Genomic DNA, 21,596 nt, shown 5'->3' with positions numbered 1-21,596 from the left:
AAAAAAAAAACTCACTATGCACCATTACATGGTAAAACGGTTTGGAGCGACAGCGAAACTTTTTTTTAATTATCATAATAAATGTTACATTTTAAATATTATCATTTTGAATTAACCTTTAAAAAAAACTCTAAGTTATTACATTTTATCGTCAGGCACTTCATAAAGAAATATCAACGTATTGTTAAATAATAGGATATTTATCCGCAGCCCGCTAGAAATGACCACGAGACGCCGAAAGGGTTCGGTTCCTTCTTTTTAATGTGTTAACCTGTCATCTCATAAATCTGTTACACTTCTGAAACAAAATATAGGCAATTATACAGTATGTAAAACAAACCCATTTTTTATTTTACACTATGTACATTTCATAACATGTGCATTGCATTATGAAAACAAAAACAAAATAGGACAAAAGGTGTAATAGTGACAGAACAGAGGAGACTTAAAAGGGTTTTTGTTTAACATTGGGAGGATAGAGGGGGGAGTCGATCTTAACGGAGATTTTTGTATTTTCTGAGCGTCTTAATTCAAGAAATCCACATATCTGGTGCCCACATCATCTCAGAACAACCCCGGTGAATGACCGTCGCACATGATTTGACACAGGAATAGTTGCGCTTATGAAACAACAAACTTTGAGGGTAAAAGAACCCACAACGGAAGAATCGTGTTGGCACCTGCTTCAGGGGGATTATGGATCAATGACTGCAGAAATTAGGGAGTCATCAAAACATCATTCAATCTCACAGAGACCTAGTGTTGTCGTTCTGCAAATAAAGGGGACAGTTTTTTCCAAAAAGTACAAGTTAATAAAAAAACACAATAAAAAAAAAATATATTTAAAAAATAAAATGAAAGAGGAGGAGTTTCCCCCCCCCCGCGCTGGGGGTTGAGTTCTCATGATTTTAAAATCAACTCTGAACAAATGAGTGTTTTTTCAGAAACTAAAAGGAAAGCGTCAAAGAAATGTGGAATCTCTCGTTCGCTACGTCGTCGCGTGAGACGTCCGAGTGGCTCGATGCGATTTCTCCGCTTTTGTTCGCGTACACGCGTCCAACCGACGGGACAGACGTTTCTAACATGTCGTGTTCGACACTGACCCCACACACTGATGATCGGACAAAGAGTTAGAGTTCTTATTTCTCGTCTAGGACACTAAATTTGGCCGTAATATTTTTTTTCAACTACATATTTTGGCATTAGATTATAAAAAACCCATTATATTTTTTGACATATACCGAGTGCTGATGTAAGGGATTGTTTGATTACATTTTTGCTCCAAATATATCATGATGAAGTGGTAAAACACAATCTCAATGGATCGACTGACGAGGAATCGATCAAATCGAATGAACCGAGCCTAAATATTGACGGTGATTAATCAGGCCTTAATGTCAATGTGACACTATGTAGCAGATTTATTATAACTTGAATATCTTTTACGCCGCTGAATGAACAAATTGTAAAGAAAATGTTTCTTTTGTAAAATAACCCGATCGTGTGAATGGGACTCGGCCGCAGCCCTGAAACTGTAATATGTCCGTTTTTAAAAATGATAATTGGCTTCATCGCTCATGTGGGGACGTGAGTCACTGTGAAGGCCAGTCAGAACAAATGGCAATGTACATTTCCACGTTTGGTTTTTCGACGAAGACGTTTCTGCGCTGTCGTCATAAAGTCGTGTCGGGATTAATATTTGTGAACGGCCGTCCTCCGGGTGCAAAGACAAAAATGATGTGCTCGGGTGATAAAGACAAAAAAAGAAAGAAGATAAATAAATGACATCCTCACAACAGTGGACTCACCCTCAACACTTGACTAGATTCAAACTTCACCGCCACAGTGCGAGGAAACGCGTCAGGACCAGTGAGAGGATGTGTGGAGATAAATCGGAGTGAAACGGCGCCTGGAGGACGGACGTGCTGCAGTGTCGGTAAAGTGACTGGTTACTCTGGAGGAGCAGAAAACTGTTACTTTCTTGTCTTCCAACACGGCGACGCATGGTCACTTCTTGGTTAAAATCCAGTGACACGACTGTACAGAGCTCAATGTTGGGGCGTCCTTTTACACTTCAATGTTCTTCTTGTGCTAGTTAAACACCCGACAACGAAATAAATGTTTACGTCTTAAACTTTCCTGTCCAGCATCGGATTGCAGTTGGATTAGGGGACGTAAATGTAAAATAAAGCAATAGATTTAACAGAAGGTGTGTGTCGTCAGAAATCAGATTTTGTTCACACGTTCGTAGTGTCGCTCTACTTATAAGTTTCTAGTGGGTGTTAACTGTTTCTTGTTTTTGTTCGTCTATATATATATTGTATTTTCTGACTCGTTTATCTCATTGCCTTTTGGTTGCAAATGAAGAAATGACCGATGTTGTAAAATGAAGCCGATGATGTTTCGGATCACGGCAGGTTTCCGGATTAGAGAGAGAGAGATGCTATCTGGAACAAGCGTTGACGTCCATTTCAAAGCGACCTCTGGTGTCAGAGCTCGTAAAGCCCGGTTGGTAGTGTAACGGCCACGTGTAGACGCTGACTGTGTGAGGGTTGAAATCCAATACGAGATTTACACAGAAATAAAAAACGTGCGCTAATCTGCCACTTAATCGTCCCTTCACAATTTTCCGTCTTGGAGCAGGTTTTTAATCTGGAAGAAATATGATTTTGTTTTTATACGGGTGGGTGTTTTTTTGCCGCTGATTAAAACTCTTCCAGATTGAGAGAAATCCATCTAATATTTTGATTACATTTGTGAAATTTTTAGGAGAAAAACTTGTTATTTATTTATGGATAATATTTAATTCATACCAGGTCAATTATGGAAATATAAGTGATTTTTCTTTCTGTGTAAATCTCAGTGCTTTCTTTCTTCAAGGGGCAGAAACACGACTTGTCACTGTAAAGAGCAGGCCTGTACACGATGCACTCGTATATGTGCCGCTTCTACGTCTACGCACACACATATACAAATACACACACACGCGCACACTCACACTGTGCATACACACAAGGTCATATAATGACATCACATTTGTTTATCAAATATGGTTGTTGTTGTTGTTGTTGCTGTGCAAATGCTTTAACACCAGTGGTTCAATAGAAATAATAAAAGTATCATAAAAAAAACGAGGCTTTCTGATTAAAGCTGTATAAAAAAATGAAAACAGATGTCGTCGAAAAACAGGGAAAAGAAAAACTCAAAACATAACGCTGCCCTGACAACAGTTGCTATGGCGCAAACAAGCAGGAAGTCCCGATGGGATGCGGGATGAAAAAAAAAAAACGACCAATCAGTGCCGCTTCCTGTGTTTGCTCAGTCCAAATCCTGAGCTCCGGATCGTTATTAGAATAATATGAAGACTACTAAAGCTGTCCACCTGAGGAGACTGCAGGCGCCCCTTTTGCTTCCTGGACCTTTCCGTCACATGATCGGGGAAACAGGAAGTGAACTGCCCCCCCCCCCCGTCAGCCCTCCCCAGTCTCTCCCGTTTGTCTCCACGGTTGCACAGAGCGACTATACACACACGCCTATATCTACACGAGCAGTCTTTTTTTAGTGTTTCGTCTCTGTCAAAAAAATACTACATTTATATTTACAACAATTAAATAGAGGTCAATTAAGCACTTGTGTGGTGACGGGTACTGGAATTCGATTCTAGCGGAGGTGGCGAAGCTTTTTTTTTTGTCCGTTTTCTCTTTTTTTATCCTTTTAAAAAAAACCTAATAAAACAGGAAAGCCATCCTGGTTGTTAAAGTTACATCATGCCACAATAAATAAAGGTGTAGTTTTTAAAAATAAAAGGGGAAAGGAAGGGACGGGAGGGAGGGAGGAGGAGACAGAGGAAAAGACTACAAAGGGGAGAGGGGGAAGGTTTTCTGTGCAAGATGGCTGTTCTCTGAAGCTTTTAGCGCAAGTAGCAGTAGTAGCAGTAGTACTTATGTGTGTAGAAGTAGTAGTAGAAAGTGTTGAAGTCAAACTTCTGTGCTGGATGCTGTTCTCTCTCCCCCCCAGTGTGCAGTATGCGGGGGAGAGGAAGAGGAGGAAGGTGGGATGCTAATCAGGATTTTATGGGTTGACGTCGCTATCGCAAAACCCAAACTGGCCTCAGACCAGTTTCAAACCCCCTCGAGTCCACACCCCGCTCGTCCTACTACAACATGCTGAACCGATACACATAAAACACCGTGGTGCTTTTTTTTTTTTCTTAAACGTCTGCTAGTGGGAATCCACGTCTGCACGTCTCCCAGTCACACTGCCGGCAGGCCGGGTGGGAAGGTGGTGGCGGCGGTAAGGTTGGGCTGAGTGTGTCTCCCGTGTTGCATTAACTCCCTTGTTTGCAATAGTGGTCTGCTGTTTAGGAGAGGGTGTGTTTGTGTGGGGGTGTGTGTGTCTCAGTAGCTGTTTTCATGGCCTGCCAGGATGTAGAGGTTGCTGTGGGCTGTAGGGTTGTCTGTGGGCCTGCTCTCCAGCACCACCACTCTGCAACACAAACACACACACACATAATCAAAAACACAAGAACATAACACAGGTTAGTTTCAAGGGGAGGAAAACAAAACATGAACCTTTTTCTTTTTGCCTTTAAATCCCCTTTAAAAGAACAGCCATCATGTTATTAGTTTTTAGGACAAATATAATATGTACACAGCCAGACACCCCACGCAGGATACGGCCCAAGCCTGTAAATGCCCCGATATAAGACTTGGTAGGATTTGTTTGGAAACTCAAGGACACCTTGTGTTAATTCTGTTTCAACCGGGACCCGAAAGCTCAAACATTCACACGTCCTAACTCAAAGGCTCTTGTTGAGAAACGAGACAGTCGCCACCAAAATGATCCAGTCCGTACGAAAAAGCAATTGTTGCCGGTGGATCGAAACTGTTATATATTGTGAAACTGAAAGATTTAGTGTCGGCATGAAGCATCGGACCAGACGAGGATAATTTTGGTGTCTATGCTGTCACAATCCACCGAAAACTTGTACTGTATTTTCTCAAACACACACACACACTTCCTCTCAGACAGCTCCCGATCAACGAACACGTGGGCGTTGTGAAGCAGACCGCGAGAGTTCCCCGACAGATTAGAGGCGGAGCGTTGGGGCCACGGCGAGCAGCGAGTATACCTGGGCAGAGAGAGGCCTCCCTCCTCAGCCTCTGGGTGTCTACGGTCAGCGCGTCTTCGGTGATAAGACATCATAGCACATGTTATCAGAGAGTGTGTGCGTGTGATGTGTATGAAGTGGGAAGTGCGTGTTTGGAGTGTGTGTGTGTGTGTGTGTGTGTGTGTGTGTGCGCGTGTGAGTTCTCTCACCTGTCTGATCCCAGTAGTCTGAAGATGCGTGTGCTGTCAGAGATCTCCTGAGTGATCTGATGAAGAAAAGAGACGAAGCCAGAGGTCAGATGGAGAGATTCCAAAATGGGGGTCACATGATATATTCTGCGGGGTCGCCAGATGGTTGTAGAGAAAAATATGATGTAAAAAATTCAAAAGAAAATGACATATTCTAGACTGGGAATTGTTTTTACATGGAATTTTTCTGTATCACTGCTTCGGAACAAATGTTCAGTGAGTGTTTGTGAGAGTCAAAGTCCATGTGCACGCGAGTTGGTGCTTGCAGCTGCGACAAACCGCAATCAACATCCAATAATAGTCTGAGATTTGAATAGCATCCCGCCCTTGAGGCCTGGTGGTGAACCATCATTTCACGGTCCACGGGCGAATCTCTTAACACGCACCTCGTTGGTCTTGAAGCTCCGTCCCTGCATGCCGTGCCTCCAGAAGGCCAGAACACTGTCCTGGAGACAAACTGCAAAGAAGCAGACAAACGATATGATATCAAATATTCTTTCGGGTTATGAGCTTGTGGTTCTTGGATGTGTCTCGCTGGCTGGATTTTTATGTCGTGAGTGTGTCCACGGGCCCCTCAGAGACTGCTTATGTATAGGGCCCAGAATTTGGTTCTACACCCCTTGAGTGTGGCTCCGTTTGTTTTTACCTGTGGCTTCAATCTGGAAGTTGAAGGTCAGCTCGGCTGACAGCTTTCTGCTGGATTTCAACCGGCCCTGGAGGTTCACTATCTTTATACACCCTGAAGAGAGAGAGAGAGAGTGAGGGAAGGGGGAGGGGACGAGGGAAATTCTGATGAAGATGCTGCACAAAAAAACCTCGGCAAGTTGCACTTGTGCAAACACAGAGACACGTGATTCAAGTGTGTGTGTGTGTGTGTGTGTGTGTCTAAGTGTTTTACTCACTGTCGAGGCAGACTAGGATGGTGTCTCTCTCCAGCTGGGTGACGTGGATCACACACGTCTGCGGTGTGTCTGCGGAGAGAAAGACGAGAGCGATGTTTGGACCTTTGCGTCGAACACGTCTGAAACATCTCAGACAAATAAACTGTTCCGTTGTGAATCAAAGATTGGCTCAGACTACAGGAATTTCAGGTCGATTTAACCCAGATTCGGCCCCACTGATAGCTGGAGGAGAAATCTGTTCTGGAACCTTGCGGCGGCGGAGGTAAACAACATTCTTTCCGATTGGAAAAGGCCTGTTGATCAAGACTTGTTTCGTCTGCTCTTGTAGAAGCATTATAACTAGTTTCCATACTGTTTGTTTTGTTCGCACCTTCGTCTTCATGGGATAAAATCGGAGAGGAGACGTGACGTAATGTGCTGCTGTTGTGTGTGATGTTCCATTATTTTCTAATCTTGTAGTGTGTTCATGTTTGAGATTAGAGAGAAGAATATCTGCCCAGATTCTCCTGTAATGCGATCCGATTTCAAAATCGGTCGGGATACTTAAAACTCTTGAGCACTATTGGTCTTGAGCACGGCTCGACATGACGGCGCCGTCCGCACCTGCTTCTGTGAACCAGGAGGAGGTAGAGTTGGGGTTGACGGTGCCGAACCGCACCACCTGGTTGAGTTCGGTGCCTTTGCTGACGGCCACGCAGATCAGAGGGTAGGTCTGCTCCGGGACCACCAGCATCTCAAAGACCTCCAGTGGACACGGCAACGGGAAGTCGATGTTCTGTCGGGGCGGACGAAAAAGAGAAGCTGTGTCAGTATCGTCTGTTGTCGCAGAGGATGTGGGGCTACTGACATCTTCCAAAGACGGGAAGTCAAGAGTATGATTTGCAAGAGAAATTAAATACTTTTAAAGATATTTAAAAAAAAAAATGAAATGGAGTCGACACAAAACTGACCTTGATGAGCATGAACTTCTGCATTGACTCCACCCACTCTAACAGCATGACACTGGACTGGAAGGCTCCACACAGATACTTATGGCCTGTGTACGGGTTACGCACTGTACAGAGGAAAACGCATCATCATTACCTTTTACATTTTCACTACCTGGGAGATGTCTTAGAAGAATAAGAAGTGAAAGAGACTCGGTTTGAAACATCTTCAACTTGCCATAGTGGTCACAAACAAACATACAATCCTCCATCACATTAACTTACCCACGCAGCACTTTTGGCAACCTTTAGTGTCTGGAATTTTATTGGATACAGAAAACTTCCTACAAACAGATAGATAGAGAAAAGGATTTTAAGTTGGGGGTTCAGTTCATCAGATGACCTCACATCCGACCTCCTGGTTGGTGAGTTACCTGGGAATCATCTTATCAGGCAGCTTGTGCGTGGGAATGGCTACTGGTAACTTCCCTAACTGTCTGGCTTGTTCGAACAGACCACTCAGACTATGGGAGTACAGCTGGGAGGCTTTTCCTGGAATGGGACGGAGAGAGAACGGATCACGTTGACTCAAGATGAGAAAGGAAAATCAAGTGTCATTATCATAGACACATATGTTGGAGCTCACCAGATATGGAAAGGAGACAGCTGTTCATGACGTAGAGCCAGGTACACCGTCGAGGGAAGAGCTGCAGACAGGCGCAAGGTAGAGGGAAAATAAGGATGCGGCAAATAAACAACAACTTCAGTAATTTGTTCTAGTTTTAAAAATGAAAGAGATCATTTTTTAAATCAAGTGTTTCAGTTTAAAAAACGAATATTCTCCGATATATGATCACCAGTGGAAAGCATCACTGTTTAGGAATTTCTAACATAAAAAAAGGGTGAAATTTAATGTATTGAAAGTGAAAACCATATTATCAAAAAATATTTAGTCGCACCTGTTCCATCGTGGTCTCATGCAGCTCATTAAGGTTTAATGTGTAGATCCCCTCTTCAGCTCCGAATATCAAATATTGGTCTGAAACACACACAACAAGCAAAAACGTTGGAGCAAAGCAACAGCTCCCATCAGACGACACAAAGAAGCTGCTTCGAGAGTCCGGGTGGTTTAATTCTGGGTGTCACTGACGACACGTTCGTGACCCTCAACCCTTTTCCTCCAACAGGGCACAGGCTCCGTTTTGGCTCAAGAACCAGTTCCCTGTTGGTGGAGAGGGGCTACCTGTGTCCCTAATGTTCAACAGTGTATCGTGGTTTTCCTATTGGTTACCTCGGGTGTCGGGGTTGATCCACGAGGTGGCACAGTGGATCTTCAGCGGGCAGCCGTTGAACACCTTGGAGAAACATGCACCCATCTGCGAACGATAGGGAGAAATAAACGTGGTGTATGTGGAGAATTGTACAGATTGTGTGTAGATTGTGATGCCAAGTTTTTCTGCCTATGGTTAAGGTTCTGCTCCAAAAACAGATTACTTTTGTTTTCTAAATATCAATTGTCTCCCAGGATTATTAAGGTTTTCTGGAGGAAAACATAGCTTGGTTTAAATATCTAATTTGGCTTCCTATAGAGTGAACCAAATGACAAAAAAAACCCACTTTAATAAAACAATTATAATGACGCATGTGATTATATAAGATGATACACCTGTTTTTTGAGTGAGGAGCAGGAAGAGACTGTTACTCACATGGACTTTGGGTGTTGGAGGGAGGCCATTACTGATCGGCATCTGGGACAGAGAGACAAATGCATGAACACGTGAACATGCACATTAAGATGCAAGTCCTAATATTGGTAGCGTCACCGGCTGTCTCCAAAAATGTAAAGATTTTGTTGCGTCTGCTTACCGGAACGTCCTTCTTGTCTTTCCGTATGGGGACACTAGGGGGCATGGTGGACTGTCTTCCTGCCGGACTGTCCCTCTCGCCATTGTGTGGAGAGTTCAACCCGTTACCTACAAGGATGACAACGATGACGACAACAACAACAACAGAGCCACAAGTCAATACGTCTGAGAGACAAGAGAAACAGAAAACAGTGTGAGAGGTTAAGGAACATAGAGGGAGACAATGTGCGCAGCTGCAGATGAGATGTTAGAGCTAAAACATCAAAATTAACATTGTTAGTTTCAGTGAGAACATGTTAACCTGCAGGACTTGAAGACACAGAGAGGAGAGTTCAACTAAAAGAGTAAAACAAATACTGGGAGCAGAGAGGGAGGGAGGGAGGGAGGGAGGGAGGGAGCAGGCTAGCAGGAAGAATAAAGAGGATGAAATATAGTCGTGACCACAGGAAGATGTGAATCTACCATGAACCACCAGGTAGACAGTGGTCAGTTACAGTATGGCGGCTGGGTAACCGACCAGTCTGTGTTGAAAAAGTTTGAGACGGCTGATGACAAGAAAATGACCGGACAACTGGGTCCGGACATTTTCCAGAGTTTTGCCGTTCGCATATGACGAACGCAGCAGGAGATTGTCCGAGTCAGACGCGTTCACGGCAGCATGAAACACTTCCGGAACATTCCGCGGCGTCTGTGCATATCGTGCCGGAAGCAGGACATGATGACAATTCTGCTGCGAAGTGCAGAGTTTTTTGTCGACAGTCATCGACACGCCCACTCTGAGATTTTCCTGCTGTATTCCCACTGACTCACTCAAGACTATTTTTCCCCAGAAATTTTACTAGGGGGCTGGCAGACACTGTGCTTTTCTCCCAATGCTTACGGATTTAAGGACCATTCCAGCATGAATGGACATTTGCTTTTCAATTTTTTCTATCCATCCATCTCCAATCTGTTTTGTCGTGAAAATCGACGACCTAGATATCTTTAAAAAAGAGAAATCTGAATTGTGTCATTTATAACAAATCTAAATGTTCAGAAAGACTTCAATCGGAAAAGTTCCTGTGATAAACTGATCCCACAGCCGACATGAACTCATTATATATTTAGTCCTGAGATTAAATGGGAATAAAAGATGTTTTATTTGTTACCACTTAAAGTTAAAATGTGCTTTTTTCCTCAATGAGGTAGTAGTAAAGAAGTAAAAATAGACGTAAAAAATTACAGTGTAGCGTAGAAATACTCAAATTATAGCAGAATCCTTAAGTGTATTCCTTATCACAATTATTATATTAAAAAGCAAAAGTGATTTGTTTCTCTTCCGGTTCAGCTTCCATCTCCCATTTGACCAATGCACTACATTCACTGGTCTGCTATTATCAGAGAGACATAAAAACATAAAAACACACACTTGCAGGGACATGAAATATGTTTTATCACTGAATGAGAATAGAGGATTCATTCATATATCATCATTACTGTCTGTGGTTCTGATCAGCCATGTTTTCTCCTCTTCCTTCTTCCTCCTAGGAAGCGAGTGGGAGGTGGTATCAGACTTTCATTCATTCATTCATTCATCGTCTACCGCTTTATCCATTTAAGGGTCGCAGGGGGTCGCTGGAGCCAATCCCAGCTAACATTGGGCGAGAGGAGGGGTACACCCTGGACAGGTCGCCAGCCTATCACAGGGCCACACACAGAGACGGACAACCATTCACTCTCACATTCACACCTACGGTCAATTTAGAGTCTCCAATGAACCTAACCTCATTCTGCATGTCTTTGGACTGTGGGAGGAAGCAGGAGAACCCGGAGAGAACCCACGCATACACGGGGAGAACATGCAAACTCCACACAGAAAGGCCCTGGTTGAACCGGGATTCGAACCCAGAACCTTCTTGCTGTGAGGCGAAGGTGCTAACCACTACACCACCGTGCAGCCTGGTATCAGACTACTTTTGTTTTTTTCACTGATTGTGTTAAACAACCAATCAGATGTCACAGAAGATGACAAACAACCATATTGAGCAGAAGCTGATGGACGGAAGGAACTACAAACAAACAAAAAAAACAAAAAAAATCAAAAAAGGCTCTAGTATTAATGAACTAATGGAACAAATAAATCGAACAGAATGCCAGGGCTGACTGACGGGAGACCAAACAACCAGTCGAAGGGGACAACGGGGTCTGCGGACACTACCAAGCTACCAATCGGCTGCTCTTACTCGCTTCCTTCTCCTCCTCTTTTTCCTGCTCCTCTTTCACCTCCTTCAGCACCTCCCATGCCTCCTCCAGCTCCTCCTCTGTGTGAGGCGTGTGGAGCCACTCCCAGAAATGCCTAAAGCTCCCATCATCCTCTGGGGCAGAGTTTTCGGCGTCCGTGAGCTGCTGGCTCTCGTTACCTAGGCTACTGCGGCGGTGGGGCGGCAGCTTCGGGGGCGGGGGCCGCGGGGGTACGTTGGACGCGGCCTTGGCCGGACTCGACATCTGTGGGACCGGACAGCGCTTGATGGTCCCGCCCCCTCCGCTGTCGTCCTCGCTGTGTGATTGGCTGTCGTCTAGTTTTTGCTGCTGCGGCGGCTGCGGCTGCTGGGACGAGCAGAGGGACTTGGGCTGAGGAGAAAAACAGATTAAGAGAAAGGGTCTGATCATTTCTTATATTCTGGAGAGAAAATCATTCAAAATTCAAAGGAAAAAAAGACTAAACCTTCAAAATAACAAATAACTGGTAGTTCAAATTTGGTTTTCAGTCGTTCATACCTTGGGCGGAAGCGGGGGCGGGACCTTTGGCCTCATGATGGTGCTCGATTTACTGAAGAACGAGAAGACGGCATTTGAGACTCTGCTTCATGAAACAGTCATAAAATAAACCTGCAACTGCCCTTTACTACAAATGTGAGTTATTCTGAAAACAACAACACATTTGTTAAGATGTCACCACTGAGGCTTTGGTTTGACTTTAAATATTAGTTTTTCATCAAATCTGTTATTTTACAATTGATACTTGATCTAAAAATCATACTTATACCTTAAAATTGTACTTTCAAAACAATCACACTGAAAAATCTAGTTTTTCTTTTTTCTTTTTTGTACCATCCAGGTGTAGTACTCTACGTAGCGATCAGAAGTTTAAGAGAAACTCTGAAATGAAAAGTATAACCATAGCCTGACATTGGTACAACTTGAGATAACGATCTAGAAAGTTGAGCTTTGTGATTATGACGACTATGAGAAACGACAGATAAAGCATTGGTAAAGTCTCTGAGAATAGTAGCACTGACAAAGAAACACAAGTAGTTCTACTATTTAAAATGTTACTCATTATTTAAATCATGCTTATTCAATCCATATTTGTTGAACAGAATATTTATTTAGTCTTTTAGTTGTATTTGTTTCCCTATTTGATTCAAAAGAGCTCATATTTTGAGGCATTCAAGCAACAATTAAAGCTAAATTATTTTTTTTATTTTTTTATTCTGACTGTATTCACAGAAACTTTATCAATTTTCACCTTATGGACTGTAGATCTTTTTAAAAGCCACTTGTGAATGACTGACAGGAAATTAACCAATCAAACAACAAAAGAGGCTGGGAACCAATCACAGTCAACACAAAAACAAAGACGCCAATAAGAGCAGTTACAGGGAATTCAGCTGAATGGCAGACAAGGAACATAGGGCTTAACCCCCCCAACACACACACACACACACACACACACACACACTCGCACGCGCACACACACACACGCGCACACACACACGCGCACACACACACTCCAAGGAGGCACACAGATGGCGGCACAAGTGAAGAGCAGAACAAGGTAACAGCAAATGAGACGTAGAGGTTACGAAGAGCAAAACAACACAACTACACCTAGGCTTCATATTTTCTGTCTCTGGCTCAGAACAGAGCAAAAATGATATGTTGTACCAAACATCAATGGATTTACTTGAACCTACAACCCAATGCTTAGTTTATTTTTCGTGTCCTACGCATGATAAAACGTACTCCCTGTCCCCTGAGGGTTTTTGCATGTAAACGGTAGAAGAGTCATTCTATATGACAAGCCGCCAGGCGAGTTGTTTTGGGGGTTAGGGTTACTGTTAGTAGCTATTAAACTTCACACAGAGTAGTAACAGCATGGACAACACACAGTCTGTCACACACACACACAAACACAGGTGGCATATGTGGCGTGATGGCGGCGTGTGCTGCGTAGAGATGCTTGGATGAAACCGTGAAACGCCAGGAAGCCTCTCCTCCTCGTCCAACTCCTCCTCCTTTGGTGGGGTGGGGGGCGGGACATGGAGGAGAGGCTTCCACTCTTCTAAGACTGGGAGAGAACTTACTGAGTGTGAGTTTCATCATCATCTGCACCATCATCATCCTCATCCTCATCATCCCCTAAGTGTGCCACATGGCCCCTGGGAGAGGAGGTGAAGATAGGAGCGGGGTGGGGACGAAGGGGTGGGGTGTGGGGAAAGGAAGGAAGAGAGACGAAATTGAAGAAAGGGGGGAGCAAAGGAGGGGGATATCAAGGGAACAGGCAAAGGAGGGAGGAGATGAGAACAGGAGGAGGAGGTGGTGGAGGAGGATTGGGGGAAGGAGGGAGAGGGGGAGGGAGATCTGAGTGAAGCTTGGTCCACAAACTACCTATAACCTCTAAAACCCGGGCAGATCTGAAAGGACTGAACAGATCCAAACAAGACGACGACTGAGATCAATAAAATCAGCCAATCAGTCAATTTCCCTGAAACCAAATGGGGGATTTAACTACAATATCACTGCCACAACCAGACCAGACTCAACTGTTTGAAGCCGTACAGTCCTTACAGATCTACACACTCCACAATAAACTTTAACTCGTATCAATCAATTCAAATATAATGCAGATTGTATCCAGTAAATCCTCAAATATTAACGTTCATCTGCAGTAAATCAACAGCAAGGAGAACAAGGCTGCTCTCTGAAACTGGCTTCAAACAAAACAAAAAAAAAAACTGACTTTGTATTATACAGAAAACACATTTAATCATATTTTGTTTTTTCATTTGCTCTCGTTTTTAATTTGCTCTTGATGCCGTTTATTGCAAACTAAAAAATGTCCTCCATATTTACGTACATTTCCACTTGTCTAACACAATGACAGCGTCACATAATACTCACCATGTTTCATCTGTCTTTCTTTTTTTTTGGTAACAGAAACACTCACTCATTTACATGTAGTACACAGAATGATCTCAACGTGTGCCCGCGATCGCTTTCCCGCCAAAGATATCTGCCGGCTGCTTTGCTCACTTGACTTAAAAATGAACGTTTAACTTTCATGTGCCTGACCCCCATAGAGTTTCTGGTTTGACTCTGTCCTGTGCCAAACAACATGGAACTTACTGCTCCAACAAAATGTCCTCCGTCCTTGGCTGCCATTTTCATAAATCTAAACATACGGTGGTCTAAGTAGCCCAGATGGCGAGAAACGCGTGATGTTATGATTGTTTCATTGACACTGATCAAAAGAACATCAATTGAAGCAAGTGGCAAGTTGGTGGACAGAGCTGATTCCATCTTTTTATATATCTTATTTGATTTGGGACAAAAACACCGTAAGCGAGCCAGATTTAGCTGTACGGGCTAATTTTCATCCGCTTCATCATTTAGCCCATCAATCGAAAACTGTCCTTTTCCTTGTATTAAAACACAGTAAACTACACAAATGTGCTGTGGCAACATAGTAATGTAGAAAAGGTCACGTAGTGAACTATCAGATCTCCATCCACACGCCTTTGAAAAAATAGAGGGATTTGGTTTACCGGAATAAACAACACCCGTCTGTTACGAACGAAATAAGAAAAAGCCACTTTCATCTACTTGTCAGTATCACGACAACAAAGCCAGGAACTGTATTTGACTCAGGTCTATCAACTACTGCCTGCCTGCATTAAACTACATTTAACAGGATATAACTTCAAATTGACCATTATTTTGATCGTGTAAGTGAAACACTGACCCAACACATCTGGCTTTAAAACAACGAGTGACTAAAAAGGGAATGTCGTTATAACTTTGTACCCTTTTTCTCTACAGATATGAAAACTATTTTTCCTCGTTGTTACTGTGCACACAGAATAATTCAATGATTCACATTTGCTGTAACAGATCGACATGAGAAAATAGCGAAGCACAATAACGGTGATCATCATCATTGTCTTTTGGGCAAATACGAAAAAATTTCTACACAGACTTTCCAGTATGATCGCAAAGTACACCCACTGCAGCTTTTGCTAAGAAACTGTATATATGAGTGTGTGTGTGTGTGTGTGTGTGTGTGTAAGCCATGCTCTGCAGGAAGCTCCTATTAAGCACAGCCTTTTCCCGATGACATTAAAGCGTGACGAAAGCCGCAGAGGTGGAAAAAAAGAAAGAATATAAAACCCAGAAGCGTCCAGACAGCCAAGAGCTGCGACAGCCTGAAGTCATTACAACAGCGTTAGTTGCGTGTGATTGGCCCAAATTAGTCCTGTCGTTAACAATGATTGGCTGATGAGTGGGGGCTTGGTTAGAGCACCAGCAAAAACGAGACACCCGGGGGGGTCTCTGACTCACCTCTGATGAAGCTCTTCCTCCACGGATTTGAGGAGACTCCTGTTTATCGAGAGAAGAGAACAGAAATAAATTAGAAATATCCGTATTTACTTGCTGAGAATGATAATCGACGTGCTTTACAAATTCTCTCACAAAGCTCACACAGCTTCAACATCCTCACAACTGCAATTACGAGTAAATCATCAAGCCTACAACATGAAATCTCTCCCTGTCTCACACCCTTCGCTCCCAACAACTTGGTCCACAACATTGCTCGATCTAGATGTTTAATGAAAAACTGAAAAAAGAATTGAGAGCACGACGGACAGAAACTGAAGGTGTCACTCACTTGTTTCCTCCCAGTAGACTTGGTGAATCATGGCCGTACTCCAGCTGTAGGTCCTAGGAGACAGACGAACCACGTTACAACAGTAACATAACATTTCTAATCGCCGGCTCATTTAAAAAAGGGAAGCTAAGTATGTGATCTGTCTGCCGCCACAGAGCGCTGAAGCTTTTTGGCCCTCGTGCCTCAATCGACTACATCGACACGTTGACCGTCATTGAAACCCGGTTCAATTGGCCAAATTACTGCGGTGGCTTGCTGCTGTAGCAGCCACAGATTGGAATAATTAATACCGTCCCTTATAAAACATCCAATTTATAGTTCATACCCACAGACGAGCACAGCTGTATACAGTGAGCATATGGCTAACTGTATATGTACAGTAGTTCACATTGTGTTTCATTGACTGCAATTCACATTGTGGCCGAAACAAATGTGTTAATAATCATAAGATTGTGGCTTGTCGTAGAGTTTTGATAAATAAAGATGTGGACTCAAAAGGAGTAAAGTATTTAAAATCATTGGAGAATAAAGAGGAGCAGGTTGACATTTATAGATTTGGTATAATAATAAATAAAAATGACTTTTAAACCTGGATTTAAATCTACTGGTGTACATGTCATCAAAAGCTTCAAAGAAAAGGTTTCCCCTTAGGGCCCAAAGAATATTTAGTTTTTATAAAAAAGGAAAACCATCAAATACAAAAAAAATTCAGCTTTAAAAACAACAGCGATGACATCAGATTTTATCCGCTGTAGCTCGCAAGCTAATTAAGCTACACTAAAATCTAAAGGGGGAATCCTACATGGCGGATGCTCTAGTCATGAACAGAGCTTTTATTGTTTTATTTGAACTTTTATATACATAATAACCCTAAAAACGAGCGTGACCTACTGAAGTTATTCAATAATGTGCTTGTTCACTCTGCAGTAACTCTACGCTACTACAGCAGGCGGCGAGGGAGTTAGTCTGCAGCTTACGTTACAAGTGGATAAACACACTCGTTACGGACTTATCTCTTGCCCCATTAGCATCGCTCCGACATGTGGAGGAATCCAGAGTTTGACAGGCCTGCTGTGCCTGGCTGCCGTTGCTAAGCTATGACTGGAAAATGGCTGTTTGTTGGAAGCCCCCTTGTGCATATTTTGAGACCCCCCCAAGGCACAACCTGACCGACTGTTTTAGACAATCTGAAAAACGGGGTTGCAGAAAAGTCTTTCTAAACCTGGTCACATAAAAGAAAAGCTTGTTGAATATGTAATATAACGATTTAAGTTCCTGCAGCACCTTTCGCACCAGGAGAATTTAAAAAGAAAAACAGTTTCAACACCTATGGCCACAATGTGAACGCAGCATTTGTGTCACAAAGGAAAAAAACACATTGTTTTTTAGAATAAGGAACGTAATGCAACAAGCATGCAGAGGGAAACGCACATACTGCAAAAGAACAGAGAAACACAAACATCATACAGCCACACACACACACACACACACACACACCCACACGTAAGGCCTCACTGCTCTGGTCAACTACAGGACGCAAGAGGTTAGAGAACATGTAAGCAGTAGTGTGAGGAAGAGACACACACAGTCTGTAGAGAGAAACATGAAGAGATACATCAAACAAATATTAAGTACAAATACAGCAAAAACTAAAAAAGGTGTTTATAAGTGTGAAATAATATAAACTTTTGTGAGTAAGTCTGTCTGTGTTCAAACACACGTATCCTCCCTGAGTGTCCCTGACCTCTGACCTTATTCTGTGTTTGCATGTTAGTCTGTTTCACATAAAATCCCCATTAACAAAGAACTCCACAAGATTTACAATTTTGATTTGATTGACTGTGACGTTTGTGTTCGTTGTATGTGCATCTGAAAACATAACAAATCAATAACAACAACAACATCACTAAAGACTTTTGTCAACATGACAACAACACCAACAACACCAGTTAGTGAGACCCACCCCCCCAAAAAAACAAAGTCTGGAAGAAGAAGAACAAAATGAACAGTAACAGATGGACGTGGCCAGAAGAAGAAGAGATGGAACAAATGTGAGAAGGAACAAAAGTACACGTTGGACATCGAGCAGCCAAAGCAAATCAGCACTGTGGAAAATGAAAAAAAAAAAGAGAGAGCATGGGCTCGGAAAGCAAGAGAGCCAAGAGAAGGACAAGAATTTTGTCCTTCAGAAACATGTACGGACAGATGGAGGTAAAAAGAAAACAAAAGGTTAGAGAAAAGGAAAAAAAAGAGTAGGTGGACAGAGGGAGAGGCCAAAAGAGAGAGAGAGAGAGACGGATAGAAAGAGTACTACCAGATTAGATCTCGCGGTATAGTAGAGCTCCTCAACACAGTCCAGATAGGGCTCAGAATCACACTGGTGAGCAAGACAGAGCGAGAGAGACCTCAGTTAATATATTAACCTGGACTGATGGAGGGGAACGGGGGGAGGAGTGGACACAGTTGCAAGGAGTGAGGGTGACGGGGTGAAAAATGCGGATTAAGGCCAAAATGGGCTACGGAGTCGATGGATCAGCAAGACAGAGGAGGAGGAAGAGGAGGTACAGTAGCTACTGGAATATTAATCTGAAGAGAGGAGGATGGATGGGAGATAAGATTAATCAAGGTGTGGATGGATCTACGGAAATAACCAGTGGGAGGGGGGGGGGGGTAGAAATCAGCAAAACTGGGGAGAGACATTAATAAAATACATAAATATATATATATATATAACAACAGGAGCTGTATGAGAAAATATGACGGTTCTATGCTCGATAGTGTTTCCGTGAATTAGACCAAAAACCATATAACATTTAACCATATTTCCTGGTGTTGCTTTGGATTACAGCTGCAACAATTAATCGATTAATCAATTACTAATCAACTACTAAATTAATTTCGCCAACTGTTTTGATAATCGATGAAGTAGTTTTTGTGGGGGGGAAAAAAAGTCAAATTGATCTAATTTCAGCTTCTTCAAAGATGATTATTTTCTGGTTTCTTTGCTCCTCAGTGACAGTAAACGGAATATCTTTGGTTCATGAACAAAAGAAAACATTGTCTGTGGGGGTTTGTGAAACACACTTTTCTTTATGGACCAAACAATTAATTGATTAATCGAGAAAATAATTGACAGATTGTGCTTTGGTGAGTGTAACCTGCTAAGCTGTTTTTTTCAGACATGTACTTCCTGGAAAATGTCAAGACCCAATTTTTTTTGTTTTCCGTGTCCACATATGACAAACGCAGCAGGATATTGTCAGACGGGTTCACACCAACAGGAACATTTCCGGAACATTTCTGTGGCGTCTGGGTTGGCTTCCAGGGAAATTTACTTCAGTGCATGACTTCTGAAAGCAGCTTTATCGTCATGTTATGATTTATTGATTTTAAAAATGCTCCACCTCGCACCGCCATCTTGAATGGATTTATCTTAAAGAGCCTAAAACCACACTAGTCAGCGAGACGGAGAGAGAGAGAGACCACACGTTATTGTGTTACTGTCGGGGAGACTGAAGGACAAGGGGAGGAACGTCGCTGGATGTCAAAAAGGTGACTGTTTCTTGACATTAAATAGATGGAGGGACATACTGTAGGTAAGAATGGAATCAGGGTTTGACTCGATTAAGGATGGATTGTTTTGTTTTTTTCAGAGGACTTCAGAGGAGAGAGTTTGTGGTAAAAGTGTGCAAGTGCAAATAAAAGTGCGGGAAAAGAGTGAGGGAGCGGAGGATTTTAACAAGACACCGTGATTGTGCATGAACGCTGCACCATCCCACCCGTCCACGTGCAAACACATTCTTTTCATTTCATTATTTTATATAGAACTCATGGGGAATAGCAGAATTAGCTCCTATCAAATTTCTTCTGCAAATCCAGCTTGTATAAATGAACAACTTTCACACACAAAAAAGTGATCTATCTTCTGTAGACCTCAGCGAGTGGATCCTGTAAGATACGTGTCCATCCATGCCTGAGGGTAAGGTGTCATTATGGCAAGAAAAATATGATTTGCCGTGCTTCACAGTTCACAGGCCAGGTGGTTCATATTATCCCTCCGGCATATTATAGGTCTGAATCGGCGTCTGCAACATGCAAGGACACAGACGGGGTTCTTTCAGATTCCTCATCAGATTCCAGATTATTTCCTTTAAATGAAAAAAAGGGGCAGCGGTTCTACTCTGAGCTCCTTCTTGGGCATCTATGACTACATCCACATTAATGTGTTTTAGTTTTAAATCACTTCTGCCGTCCACAGCACTCCAGAGTTATCGTGTGTCTATAATTGGAGAAGTCTGGACGAGCGGAAACGGAGACGTTTGGAAACTCGCTTTCGCTGCCTGATCGGTTCTCATCAGTCACGACTCGAACACCAGGGGTGAAGGCAAAGCGTTGCTAATGCCTACTTTTGGTAAGAGTTCCACCTCGTCGTCGGTCAGACATAAGAAATCCCTGCTCTTACTTTTCAACATTGCCATTCGCAGTATTTTCTGTAACTGAGCAACTGACAGAAAATAGAGAATCTGCTTCCTCGCACATGCCCAGTGTCCCTAAGAGGTCATGTGATAAGTTTTTCTCAGGTGCATTAGTGCGATTGTATGGACGGAGATCTTTTTAGTTTAAAAAAAACTCCATTTAAAACTAGACTAAAGTACTAAAGTATGGATGTAGAAACCGTCGGCGAGGCCAGACGCTGCGAAGAAAACTACGTATGGCACATAACATACTGTACATTACATAAACATACATTAAGGCAATCGGCTACACTTGGTCAGTAGCCTACGGCTGACCTGAAGGGGAAACGATCGGGACGTCCCTACTGACACTGAACTGTGTGGATGGGCTTCGTGTTCGGTTTGACACGGACTGACGACAACATGGAATCGGTCGGGGGTGCTTCCTGTGATTAGGGTGAGGATCGGCCATGCTGGTAGTGGTGAAGTGACAACCACACAAATATACCACCACATAATCTCACTCACAGACACACAAACAAACACACACACACACACACACACACATAAAGAAATATATATACGCCATAGATAATAACTCACCGGCTCGTGGTGCGGCTCCGTCTCCTTTCGCAGCGGAGGATCAAACTTCACCTGACCGACTGCGAGAGAGAAAACACCGGAGGTGAAGATGGAAAAGGGGGACACGACGTATGATTGTACAGAAGAGTGTGGGTCACGTCTAGTGGGTTAACAAGATTTGAATGTGTTTGTGTCAACCGTGGGTGTATACACTCACAGTTAATCTCAGACAGGGTCTTCCCTTCCCTCGTGCTCCTGCTGGTGGAGCGAATACGATGAGGAACAGAGACCGGAGACTATGAGGAAAGACAAAGAGACAGACGCACACAAACACACACACACACACACACACACACACAGTCAAGTGGCTGATCCGAGAATATACAGTGTAGTCGTGTGCACTGTACTTGAGATTACAATAGGTTTAAAAAAAGGTTAATCCCACTGCTATTTCCTGTGGGTGGGAGTTGATGACACAGCAAAACAGCCAGCCGCACTCTGCAACCACACAACAATAACATTAAAAAAACAAACCTAGCAACAGGAGTCAACGGAAAACACAAACCTTTCCCGGCAACAAC

The 21,596-nt window shown here is 43.0% G+C and overlaps 1 protein-coding gene across 8 annotated transcripts in view; it reads right to left on the bottom strand.

The window, feature by feature from the left end:
- Positions 1-243: 243 nt before the first annotated feature.
- The window catches only part of LOC118283607 (mitogen-activated protein kinase kinase kinase kinase 3), a 42,751-nt gene continuing 21,398 nt past the window's right edge, over positions 244-21,596 (bottom strand). Inside the window, exons 13-35 of one of the 8 annotated variants that reach the window (XM_035605797.2) lie at positions 21,233-21,311; positions 21,037-21,095; positions 18,294-18,356; positions 15,980-16,032; positions 15,652-15,690; positions 13,398-13,472; positions 11,809-11,860; positions 11,274-11,661; positions 9,053-9,159; positions 8,893-8,934; positions 8,478-8,562; positions 8,146-8,225; positions 7,833-7,893; positions 7,621-7,738; positions 7,472-7,530; positions 7,211-7,314; positions 6,864-7,035; positions 6,261-6,329; positions 6,005-6,097; positions 5,745-5,815; positions 5,320-5,375; positions 5,132-5,185; positions 244-4,485 (exon numbers count right to left, since the gene is read on the bottom strand). In XM_035605797.2, the coding sequence (XP_035461690.1) occupies positions 4,398-4,485; positions 5,132-5,185; positions 5,320-5,375; positions 5,745-5,815; positions 6,005-6,097; positions 6,261-6,329; positions 6,864-7,035; positions 7,211-7,314; positions 7,472-7,530; positions 7,621-7,738; positions 7,833-7,893; positions 8,146-8,225; positions 8,478-8,562; positions 8,893-8,934; positions 9,053-9,159; positions 11,274-11,661; positions 11,809-11,860; positions 13,398-13,472; positions 15,652-15,690; positions 15,980-16,032; positions 18,294-18,356; positions 21,037-21,095; positions 21,233-21,311 (2,067 nt within the window). In that variant the 3' untranslated portion in view covers positions 244-4,397. The remainder of the gene's footprint in view (positions 4,486-5,131; positions 5,186-5,319; positions 5,376-5,744; positions 5,816-6,004; positions 6,098-6,260; positions 6,330-6,863; positions 7,036-7,210; positions 7,315-7,471; positions 7,531-7,620; positions 7,739-7,832; positions 7,894-8,145; positions 8,226-8,477; positions 8,563-8,892; positions 8,935-9,052; positions 9,160-11,273; positions 11,662-11,808; positions 11,861-13,397; positions 13,473-15,651; positions 15,691-15,979; positions 16,033-18,293; positions 18,357-21,036; positions 21,096-21,232; positions 21,312-21,596) is intronic. The other 7 variants (XM_035605803.2, XM_035605798.2, XM_035605800.2 and 4 more) reach the window with 7 other exon arrangements.

Source organism: Scophthalmus maximus, chromosome 10 (genome assembly GCF_022379125.1).
Source record: "Scophthalmus maximus strain ysfricsl-2021 chromosome 10, ASM2237912v1, whole genome shotgun sequence".
In the NCBI taxonomy this organism is placed as follows: Eukaryota; Metazoa; Chordata; class Actinopteri; order Pleuronectiformes; family Scophthalmidae; genus Scophthalmus; species Scophthalmus maximus.
The sequence above is the reverse complement of the archived record's forward strand: the minus strand, read 5'-3'. Positions and strand labels throughout refer to the sequence as shown.